The sequence below is a fragment of the Cyprinodon tularosa genome, unplaced genomic scaffold (assembly GCF_016077235.1).
Source record: "Cyprinodon tularosa strain WSP-4 unplaced genomic scaffold, ASM1607723v1 ctg364, whole genome shotgun sequence".
Lineage (NCBI taxonomy): Eukaryota > Metazoa > Chordata > Actinopteri > Cyprinodontiformes > Cyprinodontidae > Cyprinodon > Cyprinodon tularosa.
This window is the reverse complement of record NW_024039079.1, coordinates 528,223-551,647: the sequence shown is the minus strand read 5'-3', so window position 1 is coordinate 551,647 and position 23,425 is coordinate 528,223. Positions and strand designations below refer to the sequence as shown.

Here is a 23,425-nt window from a genome sequence, read left to right as displayed (position 1 = left end):
GAGGGTTCGGCTGGTGAGTGAAGTGAGTAATTAGGGCAGCCATCACGGCTGCGACCATGACGGTTACTTTGTTACTTCCTCCCTCCTTTCCTTCCATTTTTCTCTATGTTGTTGAGGCTTTGATATTTAAAGCCTGCTCACTGTGGAAATATTTGCCATTAAAAGTTTGTGATAAGAACTCTGTAAGTTTTGAGTCTTGGAATAAAACGTGTAATGAGATCCATAGAGGCTCTCAAAGAGGCATGTTTGTACAGTCACCTCAGGAGTTAGAAATCTGACTTTTTTGAGCGGATGGACAAGTGTTGTGGAGCAAGTGGCAGTTGCCTCTTTGTTTTCCAGCAGCTTGCAGATATTAATGAGTATGTGGGCAGGTACTGTAGGGGTGGACAGGCTCAGGGGCTCCATTGGCTTTGCACCATTTCACATAAAAGCCACGTCATTGCATCATAATAAAAGGGTCGAAATGGAACAAAGAGGAAATTTCTTAGCAGCTAAGGAAAGATGAAAGTCCAAGTCATCTCCAAGCTATGACAATATGAAAACATAGAAGTATAGCTCTTTATTCCTGTGTTCTGTAAGTTTGTTCTTTTAGAAATGAAGACTTGGTTCCATCTAATGAAGACTAAAAGCTAAACACAACATACTGATCAGTCAATCAAAAAGCTTAAAGTGCTGTCTTCAGATTCTACTAACTATCCAGCGTTAGCATTTGTTAAGTGTTTTCCTGTTTATGTATTTATAGGACAGACCTACTGAAGAAAATTGTAATAGATTGTTTGTACTAACTGGGGCGACAGTGGCGTTGGATGTAGGAGTTTGCCCTGAAATCGAAGGGTTGACGGTTCAAGCCCCGACTCTGACTTTCATTGTCGTTGTGTCCTTTGGCAAGACACTTCACCTGCATTGTCTACTGATGGTGGTCAGAGGGCCCGGTGGCGCAAGTGTACGGCAGCCTCGCTTCTGTCAGTGAGCCCCAGGGCAGCTGTGGCTACAATGTAGCTTGCCACCATCAGTGTGTGTGCGTGAATGGGTGAATGAATGTAGTGTAAAGCGCTTTGGTCAAGTCTCCTAACTTGAATAAAGGCGCTATATAAGTACATGCCATTTACCATTTACTAACATTTGCAGTTGTTGACAAGCTAGTGATTATTTAAAACAAAAGTTGCATGCTCTACCAGGATAACATTGCATATATTTCAATGTAAAGGATTGATCAGATGCATTAATTGGTAGGATGTATGGCTGTCTCTAACGAATATGTTGCTAATTGATGAATCTGTTGATTATTTTTTTATTAATTGACTAATAAGCAGATATGGAATTGTTCCTTGAAGAATATTTTTTTACAGAATTAAACTAGGTGAAATGGAATATTTTTCCACTTGAGAAATTCTGGATAGAGCATATTGACAGACGAAAAACTTGAATTCAAAATGTTAATATAATTTTAAACAATTTTGGTATTTTTCTGCTCTAATTAGGTTGCTTTGCCAACTAAAGTTATGTTTAAGAGTCTCTATACTAAAGTTAAAGATTAATCAATTACTAAATTAATTGAACTAAATTAGTTTAATCATGATAAACCTGATTAACTGTTTTAACTCTAGAGGGATGTTTTTATTTTTTAGGAACCATCCATGCAAACTTTGCATGTTATTTATAGCAGGCTCAATGGACTTTCACTGCCTCTGATGCCAGTACAGCATGTACGGTATATTTTAGAGGATGAGATGTAAAAGCTGTCTAAAGATGGCTGGAATTTGTGATGTAGAAGAAAAAAGGGAACATTAATTGAATGGGGTTAGTCATATCCTATGTCATTATTGCAATATTTAGCCACAATCTTGATAAAAATAGGCTAATTTATGATATTGGAAAATCTGCTGAACTGTGCCGCCAGAGAAAGGAAAACTCCTGTTAAAAAATTTGCCTAGTTAAAATTATTTACCATGATTCATCAAAAGTAAAAACAGTATATGTATGGAAATGTGCTGGGAAACATCCTCTGCCTGACTGATGAGTTAGCAGAAACACGCAGCAGTGCTCATCTATGAGGAAACCTCACAGTGCTCCACTGCATTTAGATTTCAGCTGAGTTTCACACTTAATGAGCCGTAGAGCTTCAGGCTGCTTTGGACATTTGTAGTTAGTATAATTACAGTTTAAAGAGAAAAAGCTAATCGTTCCTAACATTTATTTTAAAAGCTTTAAAGAAAATATTCATTATGCCTGTGTGCCTGTGTATGTGCAGAGAGACTAAGGTGTAATTAGAATACACAACAGAGGTCTCCATGTTCACATACACTTACAATGATACTTAATATTAAAACCTATAATCACTCTCTGCGCTGTCTCCTGTGAGCTGTCAGTCTTGGTGCCCTGAGTGAAATAACATACTCACAGGTGCAATAAAAGACACATGTGCCCTTGAGCCATGATGGAAGATGAATACAAATCCTGGCTTTCAGATATCCAGCCAGTAAATGTAATCTATGGAGCCGTGTCATGTCGGGTGCCTCTCAGATGCACATTTGTATTCATGCAGGTACTCCAGATTATCTCTTAATCACACCTCACCTGCTCTCAGGTTGTGTATCCTAGAGGCGATGGAGTTTGCTCTGTGCCAGAAGTGATCTGTTTTCTGCCAAAAGATTTGTCTCTAGAAAGGGGAGGAAGAAAAACATCATCCCCTTTTTTATTTCCCAAAAAGACAGGACTCAAGGTGGCTTGTCTGTTATGTAATGAACTGCTGCATTACTTTGACTGAACAGCACAGGAAGAAAGATTGTGGAAGAAGGTCTCAAATATAATTATCCCTGTCAAACTCAGACGGATATTTTGCTTGGCTTCAGAGAAAAATCTACAGTGCCTTCAACGTTTGAGGTTGCTTTAAAATTCAAAATGAACAAATTCAATTAAACAAAATTTGTTGTTTAAAGGGCATGGTAACAAAAACACATTATCAGTGCATGGTATATAAATGTGAAAAAGCTCGTACAAGTTTGCCCAAAAGCTATTGATATCCCTTGAGGTTTTTCAATGTGTAAAATTACCACTTTATGCCATGATCTTGGTGCTGATGACTGGCTTAATTATTAATTTCATTCACCTGTCTAACTCTCCCCAGTTTCTAATCACTGCTCATCTGATCCACATACTCCAGCGTCTATTTAAGGTGCTTGCGTCCATTTATCAGGGCCAGATTATTCTTTAGCCAGTGGTGAGAGGGGTATTAGCGTACCTGAGTGTTTCTGATTGCCTGATCTTGACCTGTTCTGCCTCTCAACCACTGAGCCTACCTGTTCCCATCTGAACAGTTTGTCTGAACTGTCTCTGGACTCCTGGACCTCTGAGACTTCTTGTTCTGATCTGTTGTTCTCCGTTCACCGAGACACTCTGGGCGGCGCCCACCGAATGTATTTGCCAGCCCACTGGCTGGATCCTATCTCCTTCTTAGGACATGGGCTTAAATGTTAAACCTGAGTTTCCTGTGATAAACGCGCTAGCCGCTGCTATCATCCATGCTTTAAATAAACACTTTTGAATTATCCCACTGTCTGTTTTGCCTTGGTCCTCTGTTCTCAGTCCTGACATTTTAAACTTTAAAGGGGCTTGGTCTAGTATGACAAAACATGCATTTGTCATCAAATAAAACAATATACAGCAAGTGTTACCATTTCCTTGTTTTGTTTGAGTCGTAAAATATCAGCTGACAAACCTTGTTAACAGCTTATAGCTTGAACAATGGTATATAAACACATTACATGCAGTATATAATTTTATCTAAGAACATAAAAATTTTATTCCTATCACTAGTGCCGGTAAGACTACAAAATCTAAATGCTTTTATGAATGAAAATGTGAAATGTTTGGCATGCATTTGTACTCATCCCTCTTTACTCAAATACCCTTTTCAAAAAAGGACGGGAAACACCTTGAGAATTCACTTGATTAAAAAACACTCTACTCATGTGTCACTATGAGACTACTGCAATGGAGACTCAAATATTCTTCCATGAGGCTGGAGTTAGGGATGCAATAAAAGGCATTTTATTGAAATCTCCTTAGGCTGGAAACTCAGAACTTTGGAACTCTGTAAGAGCATATTAGTGACTGTGATGTCTGGAAATGCAGAATGTGCAAAGTTTTCAGTTTAATGCACCTGAGTTGCTTTAAGGCGGACTGAACAGCAGGGAGTTCAGGGACATCAGATTATGTGAAGCAAAGGGAGCACTGTGATTCCACCTGGACATGTGGGATGTGAGAGGCAGGGTAGTAAATACAACAATGCTCCTCTACAGTCTGTGAGACTTGATTCTGTTGGTGACAAAGACACAGGCAGTGGTCGATTCACAGAGAGGCAGAAAATAAAAGCTGTTTTTTTTTAATAGGTCAGGGTGAGGGACGTCCATCATGGACAAGGTCCATTTTTTTTTTTTATTAATTCTAGTAACTTGCTGTCCATTTGTACTCAGTTGAACAAAAGTGTCTTTTGGGGGGTATTAAAAGTGATCAGAAATTATCCCTGTTACTAGAACTATCAACTTAGAAACTGTCAACATTTCCTCCAAATCATATACAACTATATATTTCCAAAAAGCTTGGTTTGGAAAACAAAAGCAGTGGACAAATTCTTTATTTCTCAAACATTTGCTACAAAATATAGAGAGAATATAGAGGTAGAAAGATGAAAAGGTTCAGCTCTAGAGGGAAACTACGTTCTGCTTGGTGGATGCTTCCAATTTTTTTTAAAAGGAACAACGCTTAAAATTAAAGTGGTTGTTTCCTCAGATATGATGATCGTTCATTTATCAGTCTTATTTGGTTTGAAAGAAAATGTCTGGGAAAACCACAAGAATATTTTTTCTTTTTGTGGAAGAATGGCTTAATTAAAAGGTGGGGTAATTACTGCTCTCCAGTATGTCGTTAAAATGTCCACAGCTCATTGTTTTTTTCCAACCAATTCTTCTGTCATGTTAATTTCTGCTTAAGGTTTTACAGCTAATTGTTTTTCCCAACCAAGTCTTCTGTCATGTTCATTCTCTGCTCAAGGATTGATGTCTTGGAATAAGAAAAGCTACATAATCATTTGTTTCCTTTTATAAGATGGCTTAAAATAGTTGGCGAAGGAAATATATTTATTGATCAGATTTTCTTAAAAAGATGTTCTATTGATGACACATGTTGAAGAAAGATCAAATCAGTGATAATCCTGTCATCCTACTCTGAAATCTTCCTTTTTTCATTTTAGGGTTTCTGCATTGTCAATCATGGTTAAGTGAGAAAGCAACCTTAAAAGAAAGTAGCCTACCAATTAGTGTTGCACTGATACTGTACTAAAAGGGTGGTATTGGTATCAGCGAGTACCGACAAATAAGACACTGATACAATTTATTACTATTGTCACCCATTCAAGATTGGCAATAAAAAGTTCTACTGGATTCACTTTGTATCAGTCTTTTTCCTGCTTCACAAAGGTAGGCAGCAGCTTGAAAAAGTCATGATGGCAATTATTTTACATCCAAGTAGTATGCAGTTCTTCATATATACATACACACATATATTTCAAACAGATGGTACTGCACAGCCAGGTATCCGTATCGGCATCAGGGCCAAAAAATTGCATCTGCGCAACACTACTACCAATGCTCAACAAACCCATGAATATGTTTACTAATTAATATCTCAGGCTTTTGACCGGTTTTTGGGGCTCATTAAAACGACTGACAACAACACTGAGGTTCAAAACCTTAACGCATACCACACTGTATCTCTGAACTTGAGGCACTTGGACCTTGCAGACACTCACATGCCCCTAAATAATGCAAAGGTCTATAGCTTCATGGTACATATTGTAGGAATGTTTCTTTTCTGTTTCAATTTAAAGGATTTAGTTTGCTTCTGTTGAAGCAATAATGAGCTCTGTGGAAATTGAAAGAACTGTCTGAGAAAAACCCATTAAACTAAAACCAGTACACAGCTCAAAAAGTTCTACACCTGAAAAAAGCATAAATAAATCACAGCATTTCAGTTAAGAATTGAATGCTATGGCCTCAGTGGTAAAATGTTGAACTAAGATGTTTGTTTTATCCAATAATTCTTTGATTAAGGTCTCAGGGTCATCAAAGTTTGTGTTATTTGCTGGTACACAGGATGAATGCAGAGCTAAGAAAAATACAGCCTCTAGCCTTTCAAATGGCATTACGGAAAGGAAATGCTCATGGATGATGTCTGTCAAACTGGAAACATGGTTTTCATAAAGAAAACAAAAGATACTTTAATGTAGTGAATGTCTGAAGCTCTATATTGTAAAACCAACACAGATAAAGGTGTGCACATTAGGCTGTGACACGCATGGTACATGTCAAGCAATAATGTGGTTGTTCGTTTCCATGAGGATATCTCTGCCTGAACATCTTGACAGGTAAAGGACTTTGGGATTCCTTATAGCTTCTTAGCACCATTTAGGAACCTCATAAGGTCCCTGTTCTACAGAAACTATAATAGGAAGCATGCAGAGTCCCAGCACTATTTGTACAGCACCTATCATGGTGACTGCTGATTAGGGCTGCAACTAACGATTATTTTGAAAATCGATGAATCGGCCGATTATTTTTTCGATTAATCGATGAATCGGACACAAAATATTTTTTTTTATATTAACCTCTTCATTCCAAAATAAACATTTTAGACAGAACAAACAAGCACGCAAGTACAGGTTGCTCATTAACTGTACTGGTGCAATATGAAAAATAAATGTTTGTGTTAAAACTACGCAAACTTACATGAGAAATGTAGCTGTACATCCACAAAATATAGGGTATTTTGTTTCATAAAGCGCAAAAAGAGACAGGCATTTTTGTTTTTTAAAGCCCCTAAGGGGTTCAAACAATAGGTCCCCCCATTTCAAAAAATGAGGTTTTTATAGACTAGAAGAGTTCTGCCTTTTAAGACAGGAAAGTATAGCAGTTAAAGTTGCTACTTGAGAAAATACTGAACCATAGAGATAAAAATAGCCCTGTGATTCAAATTATAAATTGTATTTGGAATAAAAATGAGAGAACTAGGGGAGCTAAAAAACACATCCTCCAAAGACAGATATTTACATGGGAATGTGGCAGATAATTCATTGACATATTAGTGATCTTGCTGGATTTTATTCTGCTTTACTTCCATAAATTGCAGGATCTTCTTTACTTTATCTTTGCCAGAAGATTTAAACTTTAAAAGCCTTGCCCTCATTATTTGCAAATTAATTTATTTATAACGAAAATATAAACGCTGCTTAAGCTAATTCAAATGAAATTAAAAGTAAAATAAGTAGCCAACCTTATCACTGTCTGTAACCTACTAACAAGCTAAGGAAAGCATCAGATGAGCTACCTGAGATACTAACGTAACGTTTCCCCTCTTTAAAATGAAACAAACATGGTTACTCACCCTGCTGATCAGCTCTCTTCACTGCCATTGAAGGCTCCAACGTGTTTTCTTTTCAGGTGCTGCGTCATAACAGTGGTGCTTCCATGCCATGTTCATTTGTTTTTACAAAAGTTGCATGTTACGACTTTTTTCACTTTACAAAGCGCAGGCTATTTTAAGTATTGTGATCAATTTGCGCCCTCAATCCCGGGGCATGCGCGCTTCATTTGCAGTCTGGACGCTGAGGGTAAACTCCTCACTAAAATCCTGCGGCTCTGACTGCCCCGCTGAGAGGGATTCTGTGGGAGAGGGAGAAAGGCGTTGGGATGGGGGAGGCGCCCCACGGCAGCAGCTGCCGCTGGAGGACAAGAGTAGGAACGATACATGCTTTCACGTAAGAGTCTCCAAAAGCCGCCAGTGACACCGTAAAAAGTCGCCAGATTTGTCGCTAGTAGCTTTTTAAAGAAATAGTCGCTGGAGGGGTCTGAAAAGTCGCTGAGTTGGCAACACTGCAACTGCGGCGCTGACTCGCTCTGCCGTATTTTTTTTTCTTCCCCGGGATGACGGCGGCGGCGGATGACGCATTAATCGCGCGACACAACTAATCGATGATTAAATTCGTTGCCAACGCTTTTAAAAGTCGATTTTTATCGATTTTATCGATTCGTTGTTGCAGCCCTACTGCTGATGCACTTTCGCATACGCTTAAGAGTGCTTACCAATATGCGATCCTTGGAACCAGAGACCTGTCTCTGGTTCCACACACACAAAGGTTTTGTGACACCTAACCTAGAGGTCTGAAGGTGAAGACCTCCAGTCTAAATGATTCCTGACCCAAGTCCTTAATGGGAGGACCCCTCAAGGGGTTTCTTTTAGCTTTCGTTTTCTTTCTTTTTTTTTGTGTTTAAGGCAGCAGGTTCCTGCTGGAGTCAGCCAGAGTATATTGGTTCAATCATGAAAAAAAAAGCTAATTGCCCCCTCAAAGTAACGCTGCTCATAGTTTATTCTATCCATCAAGTCCTAATCCTAAGAGGCTATTGCTTAGCAACACAGGCTTTATATGTGCTCCTCATCTAGTCTCAACTTTTATGGATACTCTGGCAAACAAGTCTGTCTGGAAGCACATGCACCCATATTCATTCCACTTTTGTATATGATTAGAATAATGACTGTAATTAATCAAAAGCTCAGTGCATATATGTGTGTGTATGTGTGTTTCAGGTGGTGGAGGGTGGGGGTGTTCATCGTAGAGTGCTTTTAATGCTCAGCTCGCTGTTTAATAATCTTAGCAGGGGACCAGCAGAGAGGAGGCTTTAACAAAGCGAACCTTGCTGATGTCTTCCTCTGTCCTAATGATAAAAGTATAGCGGTCCTCAAGCACCTCAGAGCCACCGACACGTCCCCACTCCATTACCAATGGGAACAGCAGATACAGGCAATCTAGTGAAAGAGAGGATAAAAAAGGATGAACGGTGGTGAATCTACAGAAAGAGTTCTAGAATATCTAGACACAGGTGCAGCAGCGGGTGTGTTTTGATGCAGGCCTGCAAGACAATAAGGATCTGAGAGGCTCTTCATAAGTTTTGTCTATTGTTAAGCTCAGGAGTCATTATAATCTCTTGCTTTTGCATCACCTTCAGGCACCTTGCCTTAGCTTCAGTGACATGTTTCTACAGCAAAAACCACCACAGCTGCTGATGTTTTATCATCAGTAAGTTTTTCATCAGTTTTGTTTGTGTTTTTGTATATGTCCTTGAGCAGCGCTCAAGGAATATTGAGTTGATTTTAAGCGAAGGCGCTGACAGCAAGCTTGACAGACTGAATGCAATGATACACGCTGGCTTTAATGCAGCACAGTTCTTGGCAGGTAAAGAGGGAATGTCAGTCAAGATGCGAGCCGTGAGCAGTGTGCAGATCAGTATCAGCACTCTTGCTAATGCACTTAAATGACTTTTTTGTTGTTGTTTTTTACACTGTGTCCTAACACTGACTTTGAGCTTTTTTCTGTTTTGCATAATCCGTGTCTTTCGACTGCTGAAAAAGCCCAGTCATCGCAAAGTTTGCTTTATTTCGTACTCTGACAATTAATCTTTTAACTGCTTTTTTTAAAGAGCAGATCTTCAGGTTTGGGGTTGTTAATTAGATAGGTTGAAATTTTAAGGTAAAATCAAAAGCAGTATTTTTGCAAATCTATTTTTTGACTAAAATAAAAAAGAAAAACAAAGTTTACTTTCTAGAACCATTCAAATAAAAATTCAGCAAGATTTGAGGGAATTTGAAAGTCAAATTAATCCGTAACAGCAACAGCTTCCATCAAACCTACAGACTTTTTGGCAGGATTTGGTTGAGGTTTGTGGACCCAAATGTAGAGGCAGGGGGGCAGAGGTGAGTGTTTTGATGATTTAATGAAGTGAAAACAAACAACTGAGGCAGGAATCCAAAAATCCAAAAATGAAAACATGAAAACAAAGTCTTGTTTGTCAAGGGAGGAAGACTCAATGAGACGGAGTTGGAGGAAGTTACATGTGAAGTTAGACGAGGAACCAGCCCTGAGGAACTGCATAAGGAGTGTATTTATGGGAGACTGAAACAAAGAGAGGACTAACGAGCAGATTGGGAGCAGGTGTGGACAGAGCAGACAGGAAAAGAGCTAGGGAAAGAGGAGAACACAAAAGGGCATATAGGAGCCAAAGCGCACTGAATAATATTTTTATTTGTAAGAGGCTCATATTTACTTTTATTGTGTTTATATGTTCAGTTTTATTCAGCCAAGAGCCTGATTTCAGTAATAAGTACTATTATTTTTTGCTGTGTTATTTGATATATTAAGTATGAGGAAAGGTTTAATTTAGACTTGTATAAGTCTACTATTGGTTTTCGGCTTTTTAAGAGGCCTGCGTACTGTCCTCACAGGTTTTTTGGCAGCGTTTTGTATTTCCGGGTCAGTGCGCCGGAAGTAAAGAGTAGCCACGGAGGCTAACAGTTTTTGTACCGTAGCCGTAGCCATTTTTATAAGTTTATTAGGGCAGTATCAGCCAACTTTGGATAATTTTCTACCGTGGGTTAACCTTGGATCACTCCTGTAACAGAATAACCCTGGGGAACTAAATAAATGTTCGTCTGACGTTCTTTACATCGAAGTACTGTGGAGTTATTCATGGCTAACACTTAGCCGCTACGGTGCGAGCAGCATAAACATCGCCTCCTTTACCTTCGGCCCTCACAGGGCAGCTGAGGGCAACAAATAAAAACCCGAAAACTGAAAAATAACCAGAGAAGACAACAAAATAAGAAATAAACCACTAAAACTAGAAAACATGGAGCAAAGTAAAACATAACAGAACCAAGAGTGTGACACTTTTAAGATCGCTGTGGTTAAGTTTTGGCTCTGTTCCTCCCAGAATTGTTTTAATTTAGGCATTGTGGTTTCTGTTTTTTGCTTTAGCACCTGTTCAAGGTCATGCTTCAGTTACTGAGTCCCATGGCAGCTGTGGCTACAGTGTAGTGTGCCACCATTAGCATGTGAATGTGTGTATGATTGGGTGGACGACTGAATATTGAGGCTGAATCATCTATCCATTATCCTGACCAGCTTCCTTGGACCTTTTAGAGCTATATTCCCTTAACATCAGTTTATCCACCTCTTTCCTTCACAGTAAATGCATGCATGAATGGTGCATATTTCATAAAAGGCCGTTTTGTTCTTTCTAATACAGTTATAAAAGGCTCCATCCTGATAATGTAATTGGGCAGCTTGACCATCTTTCCTACCCATTGTTCTTGAAATGCCTCCTTGGATCAATCACTCTGCTTTTTTCCAGATAGTCCTGTGTGCCGACTTAAGTTATTTGCATATTTTTAATTGGATGCTAAATAATTTTCTTAATTTTGTTACCAACAATGTTATTATCAGCAAACAGATCACATGTTAGAATTAGGCATTGGTCAGTATTAAATTCTGAATATGTGATAACCTTGAAAAAAAAATAAATAAATAACCGCAAAAATATGACAGTATGATTGCAACTCTATTTCTGAAATGTCTGAATTAAGAAAGGTAAAGGAAAAATAAAAAAAATCTCACTGTTTTGAGGTTTTACAATTAACCTTGCAGACTCCCTAATAACCAGGCTGTCTGGCTTGGTAACACAGTGGTAGTATTTGATTTATTAATTATAAAAGCTAAAGATAAATTGTTCATTTTAAGAGGGCATAAACTTTACCTTGAGTTTAACAACCGGTGATCTCTGGGGAATCATATAACAGCTTTGTTTTATCCTCTGGCTGCTGCTGTCCAAATGTACTAAGAAGGTAGTCAATGTATTCCCACACAGCTAACTTTGATAAGTTTCATAAAGCACCGGTGCGCTCATCACGCTCTGTCTGAAAAGGCCAACGTAGGGGAAAAAGTTTAGAATCCACCTAATGCTTTAGCCAGCTACAGGGGTCATGACGCTACCGCTGCTCACATCCTGACCACACTCTTACTGATGATGAGGTTTATAAAAGAAAAAAACTAAAACATTTAAACCACAGGAACGGTATACTTCAGCAGTTTTGAAACGGACTTTTTCAAACCAGGGTTTACCCTTAAACTGGTAACCAGCTAATGCTTAAATAGGATGATTAATTGTAATAACTATTTAAACTCAAGTGTATCATGGTTGGTATGTTACTGAGCCAAAACCTTAGGTTATTTAAATAGCTGATTTGGATATTTAGGTTGTTTCTATTCTAATAAATAAAAGCTAACACAATAGTTATACTTCTTTGTCTCACTAACAACAAATCACACATGACAGAAAAGTTTTACCATATCTGTAAATATTCTTTAAAGAGGAATTACAGAGTTTTCTAATGATACTGCTGCCTGTGGCCAAAACACAGAACTTTTGTTTAGCTTTTTTTAAAACTTTTATTTGCTTTTGTAGCTTGTGCTTATACTTAAAGGCATACTATGCAACATTTTTCAGTTAATTAATGTGTTCCATAACGTTTTGGATGATTAAATGAGTCATTTCAGGTCGAACAAATGTTTTCTCGGCCGCCCTGGTGGTCTGTAGGGGAAATACCGTACTTGCAATTGCAGGAGCCCTCGGCCCGCACCCACAGGCTCAGACGTCTCGTGCAACACTAGAAGCACTGTACAAATAGAGCAATGTTTTTCATCTCCGTATTATGGTCAGAGCTTAACAGTAATTTGTCCACAATTACCAAAAGATATGGCAAAAGTAAACCATAGCCTTTTAAACATCTGCAAAGAATGGCGATTAATGGTGCTAAAATAGCAATCCAATCCGTGCTCCTAATTTAACATTCCATTAAATGATGAGTATGTAAATTTCTGACCATAACTATATATTTTTTGTGTATATAAGGTACTCCCATGATAATTTTTAACTGTCCTGACTTACAGATATCAACATGGCAGGAGAACCAAAACCTTACAGGCCAAAGATTGGCTCCAAGAGACCCCTTTCATCACTCTACAGGTTTGTGGAAAGGGTTTTTCTAATTTCAAGGTTTCATTCAGATATTTTCTTCCATCTCTTGTCCTCAACATGTATTTCTGTAAAAAAATTTTCTAATTGTCTTTGTTTAGCTGGTAAGGAAAATGATAGGGAGCAGAAAAGTATACATTGGGGCTGTCAAATCTTTACCTTGCAAAAAAAATGAATCGTACAGTAGCAAGATTTGTGATTTCACAAACCCCTGAAAATACATCTCACCAGGAGCCAGCCGATATGCAGTTACGTGTATAATGTCAATGTGTCAACTAGAAACAGGAAGCTAAACAAAGCAGAACAAATATGGCTGTGTCAGTTTTAGCTGGAATACCCTCTTTATTTTTATATTTTAAACGTGATTTTAGCGTTTTTGGATCAGAACCTGTTTGCATGTTCCCCCAACCGGATTTGGTACGAATTTAATTTATCACTTAACCCAGGTAGTTGTAAAACAAATCAAGTTGCAACTGCTGCTGTGATTGTCTAAAGCTCAACATGGAGTTGGTACCCAATCAGCTCAAAGACTTAGTGAGAGTGTCCCACCCTTTGGCTAACACTTTTTACAGGAGCCGCATTCAATTTGAATTCTTTTAATGGGAAAAAAAAAAAAAAAAAAAAAGTAAAAAAAGATTGGATGAAAAGCTGCAAATATGTTTTGTCTATTTTAATACAAAGGAACAGGGAATTTAAGCGAGTTAAGATTGACTCTTTTTCCATACATTTCTCCACCACTGAAATCAGGACTTAAATAATAAAACACAGAGAATAACAATTTAACCCAGAACGAAATGTAATCTTTTTGTATTATAAAACATTCCTCTTATTTAAAGGGGTTTTTGCATTTTCTAAATCCCCACCTGTTAGCACATCTAATTTGTCTTTTTTTCTTGGTTCACTATGTCAGACTAGGACCAAATAAATAAAACCTGCATTTGCATAACCCTATGAGAAAGCAATATACTGGAGAATGTAAACACAGTTAAATTATATGTTTTCCCCTGATTTTACCTATGGCTTTTCTGCATAGTATATACTTCAGGCTTCAGCTGCAAACATGAGTCAGCTTTTACTGCTTATTATTTAAATTGCAGTTTAAATAACAAGTGTGGTCTGAGGAGACGTCTGCACTTTTTGAAGATTTCCCAGTAAATCAAAGATATCATCTTCTGAAGACACTAAAAACACACCCTGACAAGACTGGTTACAACTGTCTGCGTTCTGGCACCTGCTGCCTGTTGCAACCATATTCATTCCGCATTCATAACCTCATAGACTGCATTGGGAAGAAAAAACATAGAAACCCCATTCCAAAGTACAATGGTGTGGTATGGTGTTGTTTCATTAAATTACAGATTTATTCCAATGTTGATCAGAGTTGAGTTCTCTTTTGACACCCAAAATCTGCTCCTTAAAATTACAAGCTAAAAGCCTATTTTTAAATAATTATCTTAAAAATGTAAACGTTTGAAAATAATAGCTGCAAGGATTCACAGCCATATTTTGGTGAAGCACTTTTGGCAGCTATAATAGTGTCTAATCCTCCTGGATATGTTTGTATGGGAGGGAAGACTGTCTTTACAGATCTTCTGAAGTTTGATCAGGTTGATGGGCAGCAACAGCAGACAGACATTAGATATAAGTCAGAGGTCTGAATGGGCCACTGAAGAACATTTACAGACTAGTGCATTCACCAAAAAGTTGAGTCCATTCAGTTCACAATGTAAACACATCAAATCTAGTCTGTCTGTTGCTGCATCACACAGACACATCACAGATTGGTTGAAACTCCTACACTGGAAAAACAATTTAGAAATTAGTAAAAATGTCTTAAATTAAGTTTATATAACCTTATGTTGAGTAAGTAAATGAGACAGTTTGCCAATGGAATGAGTATTTTTACTCTTAAAATGAGATAATTGGATAATATGCACTTGAAATAAGGCAATGCAAATTGTGTTTTCTTATTTCAAATGTAAATTGTCTTGTCCTATTGGCAAAATGTCTGTTTTACTTCCTCAATCCAAGAACAAATGCACTTATTTTAAGAAAAAAATACTTATCTAGATTTTGTTTTTTTCCAGTGAACAAATGTACTTACTTACAGTATACAATATCAACAGTGGAAATCTAACACATTTAAATTTGCTGTGTAGTTTCTTAATGGACTTTTTTCTAAATTCATGCTGATAGTATGTCTGGACTTCTCCAAGATGTCGAAATTAAGTGTAGTTGGAAAAACCCGGTGATACAATTAAATGATCTCAATAAATGTAACAGCAGTATTAATCATTTTTGTGTTTCACTGTATTTGTGCTTTTCCAATAAAATTGCTGCTTGTAAAAACTAGTAATCCTAATCACAAAATAACTAATTTACATATACACTAATTAATCAATTTTAAAGGAGAAGTTCGGTTTTTAACACTTTTAGCCCATTTTCTGTAGTGTCCAGGATGAAATCGAATGATCGACACCAAAATTTTGACAATTGGTCCTGTCTCTGCTTTTTGGCTCATTTAGAATCCACCCCTGGCTGCTTCAGAATGGCTTCCATAGAGCATGTCCGATAATGTCCTTAAAACAACCTTAAACATTCTTTTTTTTAAATATGCTACTCACCGGGTCGTCAGCGCTGTTCAATGACGTTCCAAAAAAAGTTTCGTGAAGAAAAAACGTTCCTGTAGTGTTTTATTTAGCATTTTGTAAATCCCATTGAGTTCTGTTGGAATAGTCAATATTCCGCTGCCACCGGAAACGGAAATGGGGCCTGTTTACACAGTTGTAGTCTTTTCGCTTCACTCTGTGTACTCCGACGTCGAGGTGCTAACGTCTCTGTTAAACACTTTAAAAAACTCTGAAAATGGAATGCGAAAGGTGGATTCTTGATTCTCGACGTCGGAGTACACAGAGTGAAGCGAAAAGACTACAACTGTGTAAACAGGCTCCATTTCCCTTTCCGGCGGCAGCGGAATATTGACTATTCCAACAGAACTCAATGGGATTTACAAAATGCTAAATAAAACACTACAGGAACGTTTTTTCTTTACGAAACTTTTTTTGGAACGTCATTGAACAGCGCTGACGACCCGGTGAGTAGCATATTTAAAAAAAAGAACGTTTAAGGTTGTTTTAAGGACATTATCGGACATGCTCTACGGAAGCCATTCTAAAGCAGCCAGGGGTGGATTCTAAATGAGCCAAAAAGCAGAGACAGGACCAATTGTCAAAATGTTGGTGTCGATCATTCGATTTCATCCTGGACACTACAGAAAATGGGCTAAAAGTGTTAAAAACCGAACTTCTCCTTTAAGCAGCTCTGCTCCTGCTTGGTTAACATAGTAGTTGAACGTATGCAACACAGTAAAAACTATGTCTGTTTTTTCCACAGTGGCTATGAATTTGACTATGACTACTACAGAGATGATTTCTACAGCAGGTATGTAAAAAGCTTTGTTCTATCACATCTTCGTCAATGAGCACCTCTCTACCCTTTAGTGAACAAGTCCTTTCTGCCAATCTACCATTTCTTATGTAGAAAAAACATAATTTCCATCTGAGTGGTGACTGCATTATCACAGCTTTAATGAATGTCATATTAAGCAGCGTTTCTTTCTTTTCTTTTTTTTTTTCTCCATTGGGCTCACTAATGATGCTTTTATCCACTGAATGTCAGATAGTCCCCTGAGTGGTCATTTGCAACAGCAAATCTGAGAGTGTTCTTTACTTTTGGCATTTTCAGCAGTTTGTTTATTTCCCCTTAGTTTCGAATATATTGGATGGTTAAAACTTTAAGTATTTACAGATATCTGGGATGTCTGGCATTTTTTGGGCATATTAAGTTGGATTTTATTGAATCTTATGGTCAAGCTTGCTGGTTTTGCCAGTCTATCCTTCTAGTCAGTCTAAATGATTGAAGCCAGACACTGTTGTTTCTGCCTGCAATCAAACATGAGTGAATTTTCTTCCTTGAAGAAGAATTTTCTATGTATAAAAATGTCTGTTCCCTATCTGGATGTTTTCTTTTGTTTTCAGACTCTTTGAGTACCACGGCCGTGTTGTGCCTCCGACCCGAGCTGTCATCCCCATTAAACGTTCCCGGCTAGTTGTTCCGTCCACTCGCAGAGCCAAATCCTCCTTTCCAGTCAGGGCCTGTTCCTCCTCCTCTTCCTCCTCCTCTACATCCTCCAGAGCAATCAACATGGGCTCGTCCATCACTGGCCCTAAACGTATGTTTATTTTTTTCCCTTTTCCAGTAATACATTTTTCCTGCTCTGCTCAGAGAAGGTTAATTATTATGGTTTGCTACAACCTTGGTGTTATTTGTGTTGTTTTCCCTGAAAGAATGTACTCGCCAAAGTAAATCCTGTGACCAGGGAACAAAGACTTTGCAAATGAAAAAAAGTAAGTAAAAAGCATTTGAGTAAAATATCTAGCTAACAAAATTACCTATATATAAAAAGTTAGTTTTTAATTTTCCTTTAACCGTTTTTTTTTATCATTCTACAAAAATAGAGATGAAACTCACCTTTGTTGTATTACCATCTGATTAAAATTTAAATATGGGATATAAGGCTCCATTGACTGATCTTACTGACACATAAACAAAGTTGTATTCCTTTACCAACATTAAAATATTAATAGATTTACAGTTAAGTGATTTACATAAGGATGGTGGTTTATTCTTTTTCTCCTTTGTGTTGTAAGCCTGCTAAGAACTACAATATAATTCCTGGAAAAAGACTGACATTTTCAGCTCAGTAGAAAACACAAGTCAGCAACAGTTCATGCAGTTTTGTAGAAAAATGCAATGCGCTTAAATGACAACATCCTAAAACAATTTCATCTCTGCTTTTTTCTCAGACTGACTTATTTTATACAATTAAGAGAGCATTTTCTACACTGTAAGCCACACCAGCTGCTATATCATTATAGTTTATATATATATAAAACTGTAACTGGAGCGTGTAACAAAACTAATTTTCCTCTGGGATTATTAAAGTTTTTCTGATTCTGATTCTGATTATAAAGAAAAATAAACCATAAATAAGTCGCAGTGGACGCTAAGTCACACGGTCATACAGGTATTATAACTTAAAATAAAAAAAAGCTTCAGATAATGCTTTTAGGAACAAATTGCACCACCTGCAGTTAAGAGGATTTATTTGACAGAATACAGTACTTCAATGTGGCTCTGCAACAGATTTAATTTTTCATAAGAACTATGTCACTCAGACTGCTGAAAATGTGAAACGGAAAACCTGCAATATCCCAAAAACAAAAGCTAGAATAAAGGCCTGAGCAGATCAAAAACATTTCATGTAAACATCTCAGACTGAAGATTGCAATCTGATTCAGTTCGATCAGAAAGAAATTTTATTCCAAAAGAGACTTTTTTTTTAAACCCCAACCTTTTGCCATCCATATACTCACCCATTCGGATCTTTGGAAAAAAATAATCTCCACTGTGCATGTGGGAACCATCAGCATGAAGTGTTTTGACTGGCTCATAGTCCTTGATAGAGTGGGTGTCACTTAAATTTATTTGCAGACGAACACGCCATGCTGCCTTCTACCCCTATAATGAAGGAGCGTTAGCATGAGGTTCTGCTTTCCGATGAACCAAGGTTTAGATTGGGCCGGGGAAATTTTGTGCTTATGAACAGAGCTGGTGTCTTAGTAAAGTTTTACTCATTTCAAACTAAAATGTGGTACAATCCGGGACTTTTTTGCTGCAATGTTACCACATTTACTTCCTAGTCACTAACCCAATCATGCTAGAGTTTCCAGGGTTGTCAAAACTATATGATGGGTATATAGTGTCACGATGGGTTTTAAGGATCTGACCCACATGCAGAGACACACTCAGAAGCCAAGGGTAAAAGTTTACAGGTTTATTGTGGTTTGCAAAAACACAGACTGAGAGATATACAGCTGGGTAACACTATTGGACCTCAGCGGACTGGTGAGCCGGAACCGGAAACTCTGAAGGGGAAATCACAATGATCAGTTCAGAGAACATAGGAAAAAAAGACTGAGGCTTGTAATTTACAGGAGAGGCACTCACGTTTAGGGGCTCTTGGTTATTCTTTGGATCCAGTTTGTGGGGTGGACAGGCAGACTAATGTTGGGTCCAGAGGAGTAATAGAGCGGACTTTCACCAGGTTTTCCTGAAGAGGACTTGAACAGATAATGTGGAGGTTTCCCTTTGCTCATTGTGACACAGTTTATCATTCCAGGGGGGTAGAAGGTCCAGGCTTATCCAGTGAATCAGGAAGGCTTCCTGCCGGAGAACAAAAGACAAAAGCAAGCTTAGACTCAGAGAGACAAGGCTAAGGTTAGACTCAGCTAATCTCATTTTGGCTAGAGTACACAAAACTGGCAAACACTCTGGTGTCGGGGTGGTGACAGCCCGCTGCTCAAGTACTCCTCTGGTAATGACCCAACAAGCCACAGGTGTGCAGAGAGGCCCAATGAGGACAGGGCACCGCCTAGTGATGGAGAGAGGAAAACACAAAAAACAACCCACATAAACTGGAATCCTAACACATAGACCAACCTGGCTCAATTAGAAATTATATTTGCCACTCACATTAAATCATGAATCAACTGCCTTTTACCATCCTTCATGTTGGGGAATTGGGTTTATGCTGTATAGGTGTGGTTACTGGTTGGAGATGGTCTTATAGCCTTTACCTTTAATATGTCTGTCTATAATTTTTTTCTAACCTTCTGGGACAACTCTTGCCTTTTCTTCTGCTGGCCCATGTTGAATGTGGTATACACCATGTAACCAAATAGTGGAATGACTTTCTGCTATGGGCTCCCCTTCTCCCCAAGTCCAGACTTTCCTGTGTTCTTCAAGAACATACTTGGCGAGCACAAAAGTTCATACTCTCGGCCACTGAAACGGCCACTGACTTCAGGCTCGACTCCAGACTCTCCTCTCCTCCTGCAGATTTGACCGATGCAGTAAAATGCTAACCAACCAATGAGCGGAAGTTGACCCTCTTAGACACACCCTTTCTACATTTGCATAATGAGGCAGAAATGCATACAGAATTGTAAAAACGACAGGCAGAAATACATAGCATTGAGGAAATAAATAGGGTAAAAAAAATACAAAGGAAGAATAAAACAGACAAAAATATTATAACATGCACATAAATAAATACTTAAAAAAATAAGTCATTAATAAATAAAGTTGAAGATAATAATGGACAATAGGTAAATAAGGTAATTATTACAAAGGTGAATAAATAAAGAAGCTAATTAAAAGAGATATATACATTTATGTTTCACTGTATAGTTTAACTTCTACCTACATTTATTTTTTATTGTATTTTTGGGGGCAATTAATTGTATGCTTATTTATTTATTGAGCATTTATTTATTTCTATATTCATTTTTAAATATGGTAGAGCTGGTCCACCATATAGAGACAGTATATATAGTTTGGGTAAATTTGCTGAGGGTCTTGTAGAAGTTGGCGGAACAAGGAGATTGGTTCATTTTTCAGAAACTACTCCAGAAACTAAGACATTAATTCCTTAAGGGTAACGATTGGCCTCTACTTATAAAATGCCTTTTCAAGTCAGGGAACTCCAAAAGGCTTCACACTGCATTGAGTCATTAACCCATTCATGCACACGTTCACACACTGATGGCAAACTACATTGTAGCCTCAGCTGCTCTGTGGCTCACTGACAGAAGCAAGTCTGTCGTAGACAGGTGCCAGAATGTCCTCTTATCACCAACAGAAGGCAATGTGGGTGTAGTTACATTATATATGTCATGTTTTTAGAGATTGCTCTAACCCACAAGCAGAACACTTACAAGAGGCAGATAAGGTTTTAAAGGGTTTATTGAGAAAAAAGGAGTTAGTGTCAGCATGCAAAATGGAAACAGTCTCCCAGACATCAACAATATGCATTTGCAAAATAGACCAAAAACCATTAGATCATAATAAAATATGGTTATATATACCAAGTGTCTATCCTGATAGTGTTTATATCTTTTTTGTGTCTAAATCTAATTCCTGTACCTGACACGATGAGCAAACATATGTGTTCTATTTGCTGGCAATGTTGCAAAACTAACATCCTGCAATGCCTCACGGTAAGGCCAGAGCTCATTGTGGTTGAAGACCAACAGATATGAATTGAATAAGCTGATATAGAGAAACTACAAGTTCTAGTAAATCACTTCCATACTAACAGAACATCATCTATCTTTCTATCTATCTATCTATCTATCTATCTATCTATCTATCTATCTATCTATCTATCTATCTATCTATCTATCTATCTATCTATCTATCTATCTATCTATCTATCTATCTATCTATCTATCTATCTATCTATCTATCTATCTATCTATCTATCTATCTATCCATCCATCCATCCATCCATCCATCCATCCATCCATCCATCCATCCATCCATCCATCCATCCATCCATCCATCCATCCATCCATCCATCCATCCATCCATCCATCCATCCATCCATCCATCCATCCCGCAGACTAACTCTGCTGCTAAAGCTCTTGCCTCAGTGAACACCACCATTATACCAACATACTATCTTAGAATCAAAATATAATTTTTTTTCTTTTTGGCCTTTTTAAGACAGAATCTTAAACTTTTCTTCAATGTTTTTGTAACTTCACTGGGAAGTGCTACAGAAGTGGTCCCCCACCACCGGGCCGCGGACCGGTACGGGTCCGTCGGTCATTTGGTACCGGGCCGCACAGAAAAAAGTAGATATTTTTCTGTATATTATATATAATTTATCGACGATCAGAGTCTGAGTGATGTTTTATTTTGAAAAATATAAAAAATTGCGGTATTCTCTCCTAATTACATCAGTCAGTGCATCTGTGCCTCTCTTGACACAGGTTAATTCAGTTCAAGAAGTATCCTATCTATAACATCCTATATTTGTGAAGCGGGATTTTCTGCGGTTACAGCGACCAAAACAAAGGAGTCATTGTCTCCGATTACGCCTAGATGGGATCGGCTTGTTGTTTTATTTTTATGCTGTTTGTATTTGATTTTATGCCAGTCGTATCATTTTACTTGATCGTATCTTAAATGCAAAATGTTCATGAATTTTACTGCTCTAAGTGGGTTGCTCTGTCAGCTAAAGGCATATTTTACTGTATTTATGCTACATTTAATGATTAATCTATTACTAAGTTAGTTGAAATTTATTTCAATAATCCATTAATCACGTTTAATCCGATTAATTGTTTTAGCCCTAATGAATATACCAGCAGGATGTTGTAATATTTCTGAAACAAAGTAAGCTACAAATTTTAGTTGTAGTCAACTAAAGTATGCACCTCTCACTAGAAATGCAAAATATAGTATATACATGAAGCTGAGGATCTGTTCCACATTTGCATGTTGCATGGTATCTCTATCATTTCAATCAGATTATGTAGGTTAATACAGTTAGTTTTTCTACAATGTTTGTTTAATTTTGCTTTCACTTTTGCTTATTATTCCCTTGCACCTCTGAATGTTTTGCAGAAAAAAAGACAGATGACAAGAATAACCTGAGTTGTGCAGATGCTGGAGAAAATGTGTCTGTGACATAATAGTAATGCTTTTTAATTTGTTCCAGCAGTGAAGACAGACCAGCTCTTAACCATCAAAAAGGAGCTGTCGCAGATCAAGACGAAGATCGACTCACTGCTGGGAAGGTTGGAGAAGATTGAAAGGCAACATCGCTCCGACACGGGTAGGAAATAAAAGAGAGGGAGGGCTGTACCTGTCTGCCAGAGGAGCTACTGTCAATATATTAACTGTATCTACACGGGGAATAGAAAAACAGTTTGTTAAACAGGTAGTTTTGAACAAAGACATAAAAACTGGGTAGTATGAAGTTGTCTCTGTGGAAAGCAGATTCTTCTGTTAATAAAAAAAACAAAAAACTTTGTTTTATTCTGCCGCTAACTGAAGTCTTTCTCTGTCTGCCTTGTCTTTTGACAGAGATGCAGAGGAAACAGGAGGAGGTGTGTGAGCGTCTCCATGGTGATGGTGAAGACCACTCCGGAGGAGAGGAGGTTGAGGGAACGGACGAGGTGGAGGCAGGAGAGATGACAGACGGAGGCGAGGATGACTTTGAAGATGAAGGAACCAGCGACATGGTGAGGAGCCCAAGCAGACAGTCACTCTCTCTCTGCCAGGAGTGAGCGGTTTTTCACCGTCTCATATAAAAGCAATGTACCATCTACAGCTATCAAACCAAAATTACAGCCTGAGTAGAGTCTGCACCCAATCACTTACTCAAGTGGAACAAAGGATGGTCTGGAATAATTTCAACTAAACTCAATCATTCCAGAAATAGTTTTATGTTAAATTAATATGAATATGTCGTGTGCTTATGTCTGGTTTCAGTAAGTTTAAACTCCCTTAACTCACAGCTAAAAAATATTGGAATATCAAAAGTATAAATAAAGAATAAGTTACACTTTTTAAAGAAAATTGGCCATTTTACC

The 23,425-nt window shown here is 37.9% G+C and overlaps 1 protein-coding gene across 8 annotated transcripts in view; it reads left to right on the top strand.

Moving 5' to 3' along the window:
- LOC119790443 (RNA-binding Raly-like protein) overlaps window positions 1–23,425 on the top strand; it is a 107,083-nt gene that overhangs the window by 72,565 nt on the left and 11,093 nt on the right. For 5 of the 8 annotated variants that reach the window (XM_038295963.1, XM_038295960.1, XM_038295961.1 and 2 more), the window contains 6 exons: window positions 12,836–12,911; window positions 16,314–16,361; window positions 16,958–17,151; window positions 17,267–17,326; window positions 22,549–22,665; window positions 22,917–23,074. In XM_038295963.1, the coding sequence (XP_038151891.1) occupies window positions 12,836–12,911; window positions 16,314–16,361; window positions 16,958–17,151; window positions 17,267–17,326; window positions 22,549–22,665; window positions 22,917–23,074 (653 nt within the window). The remainder of the gene's footprint in view (window positions 1–12,835; window positions 12,912–16,313; window positions 16,362–16,957; window positions 17,152–17,266; window positions 17,327–22,548; window positions 22,666–22,916; window positions 23,075–23,425) is intronic. The other 3 variants (XM_038295964.1, XM_038295967.1, XM_038295965.1) reach the window with 3 other exon arrangements.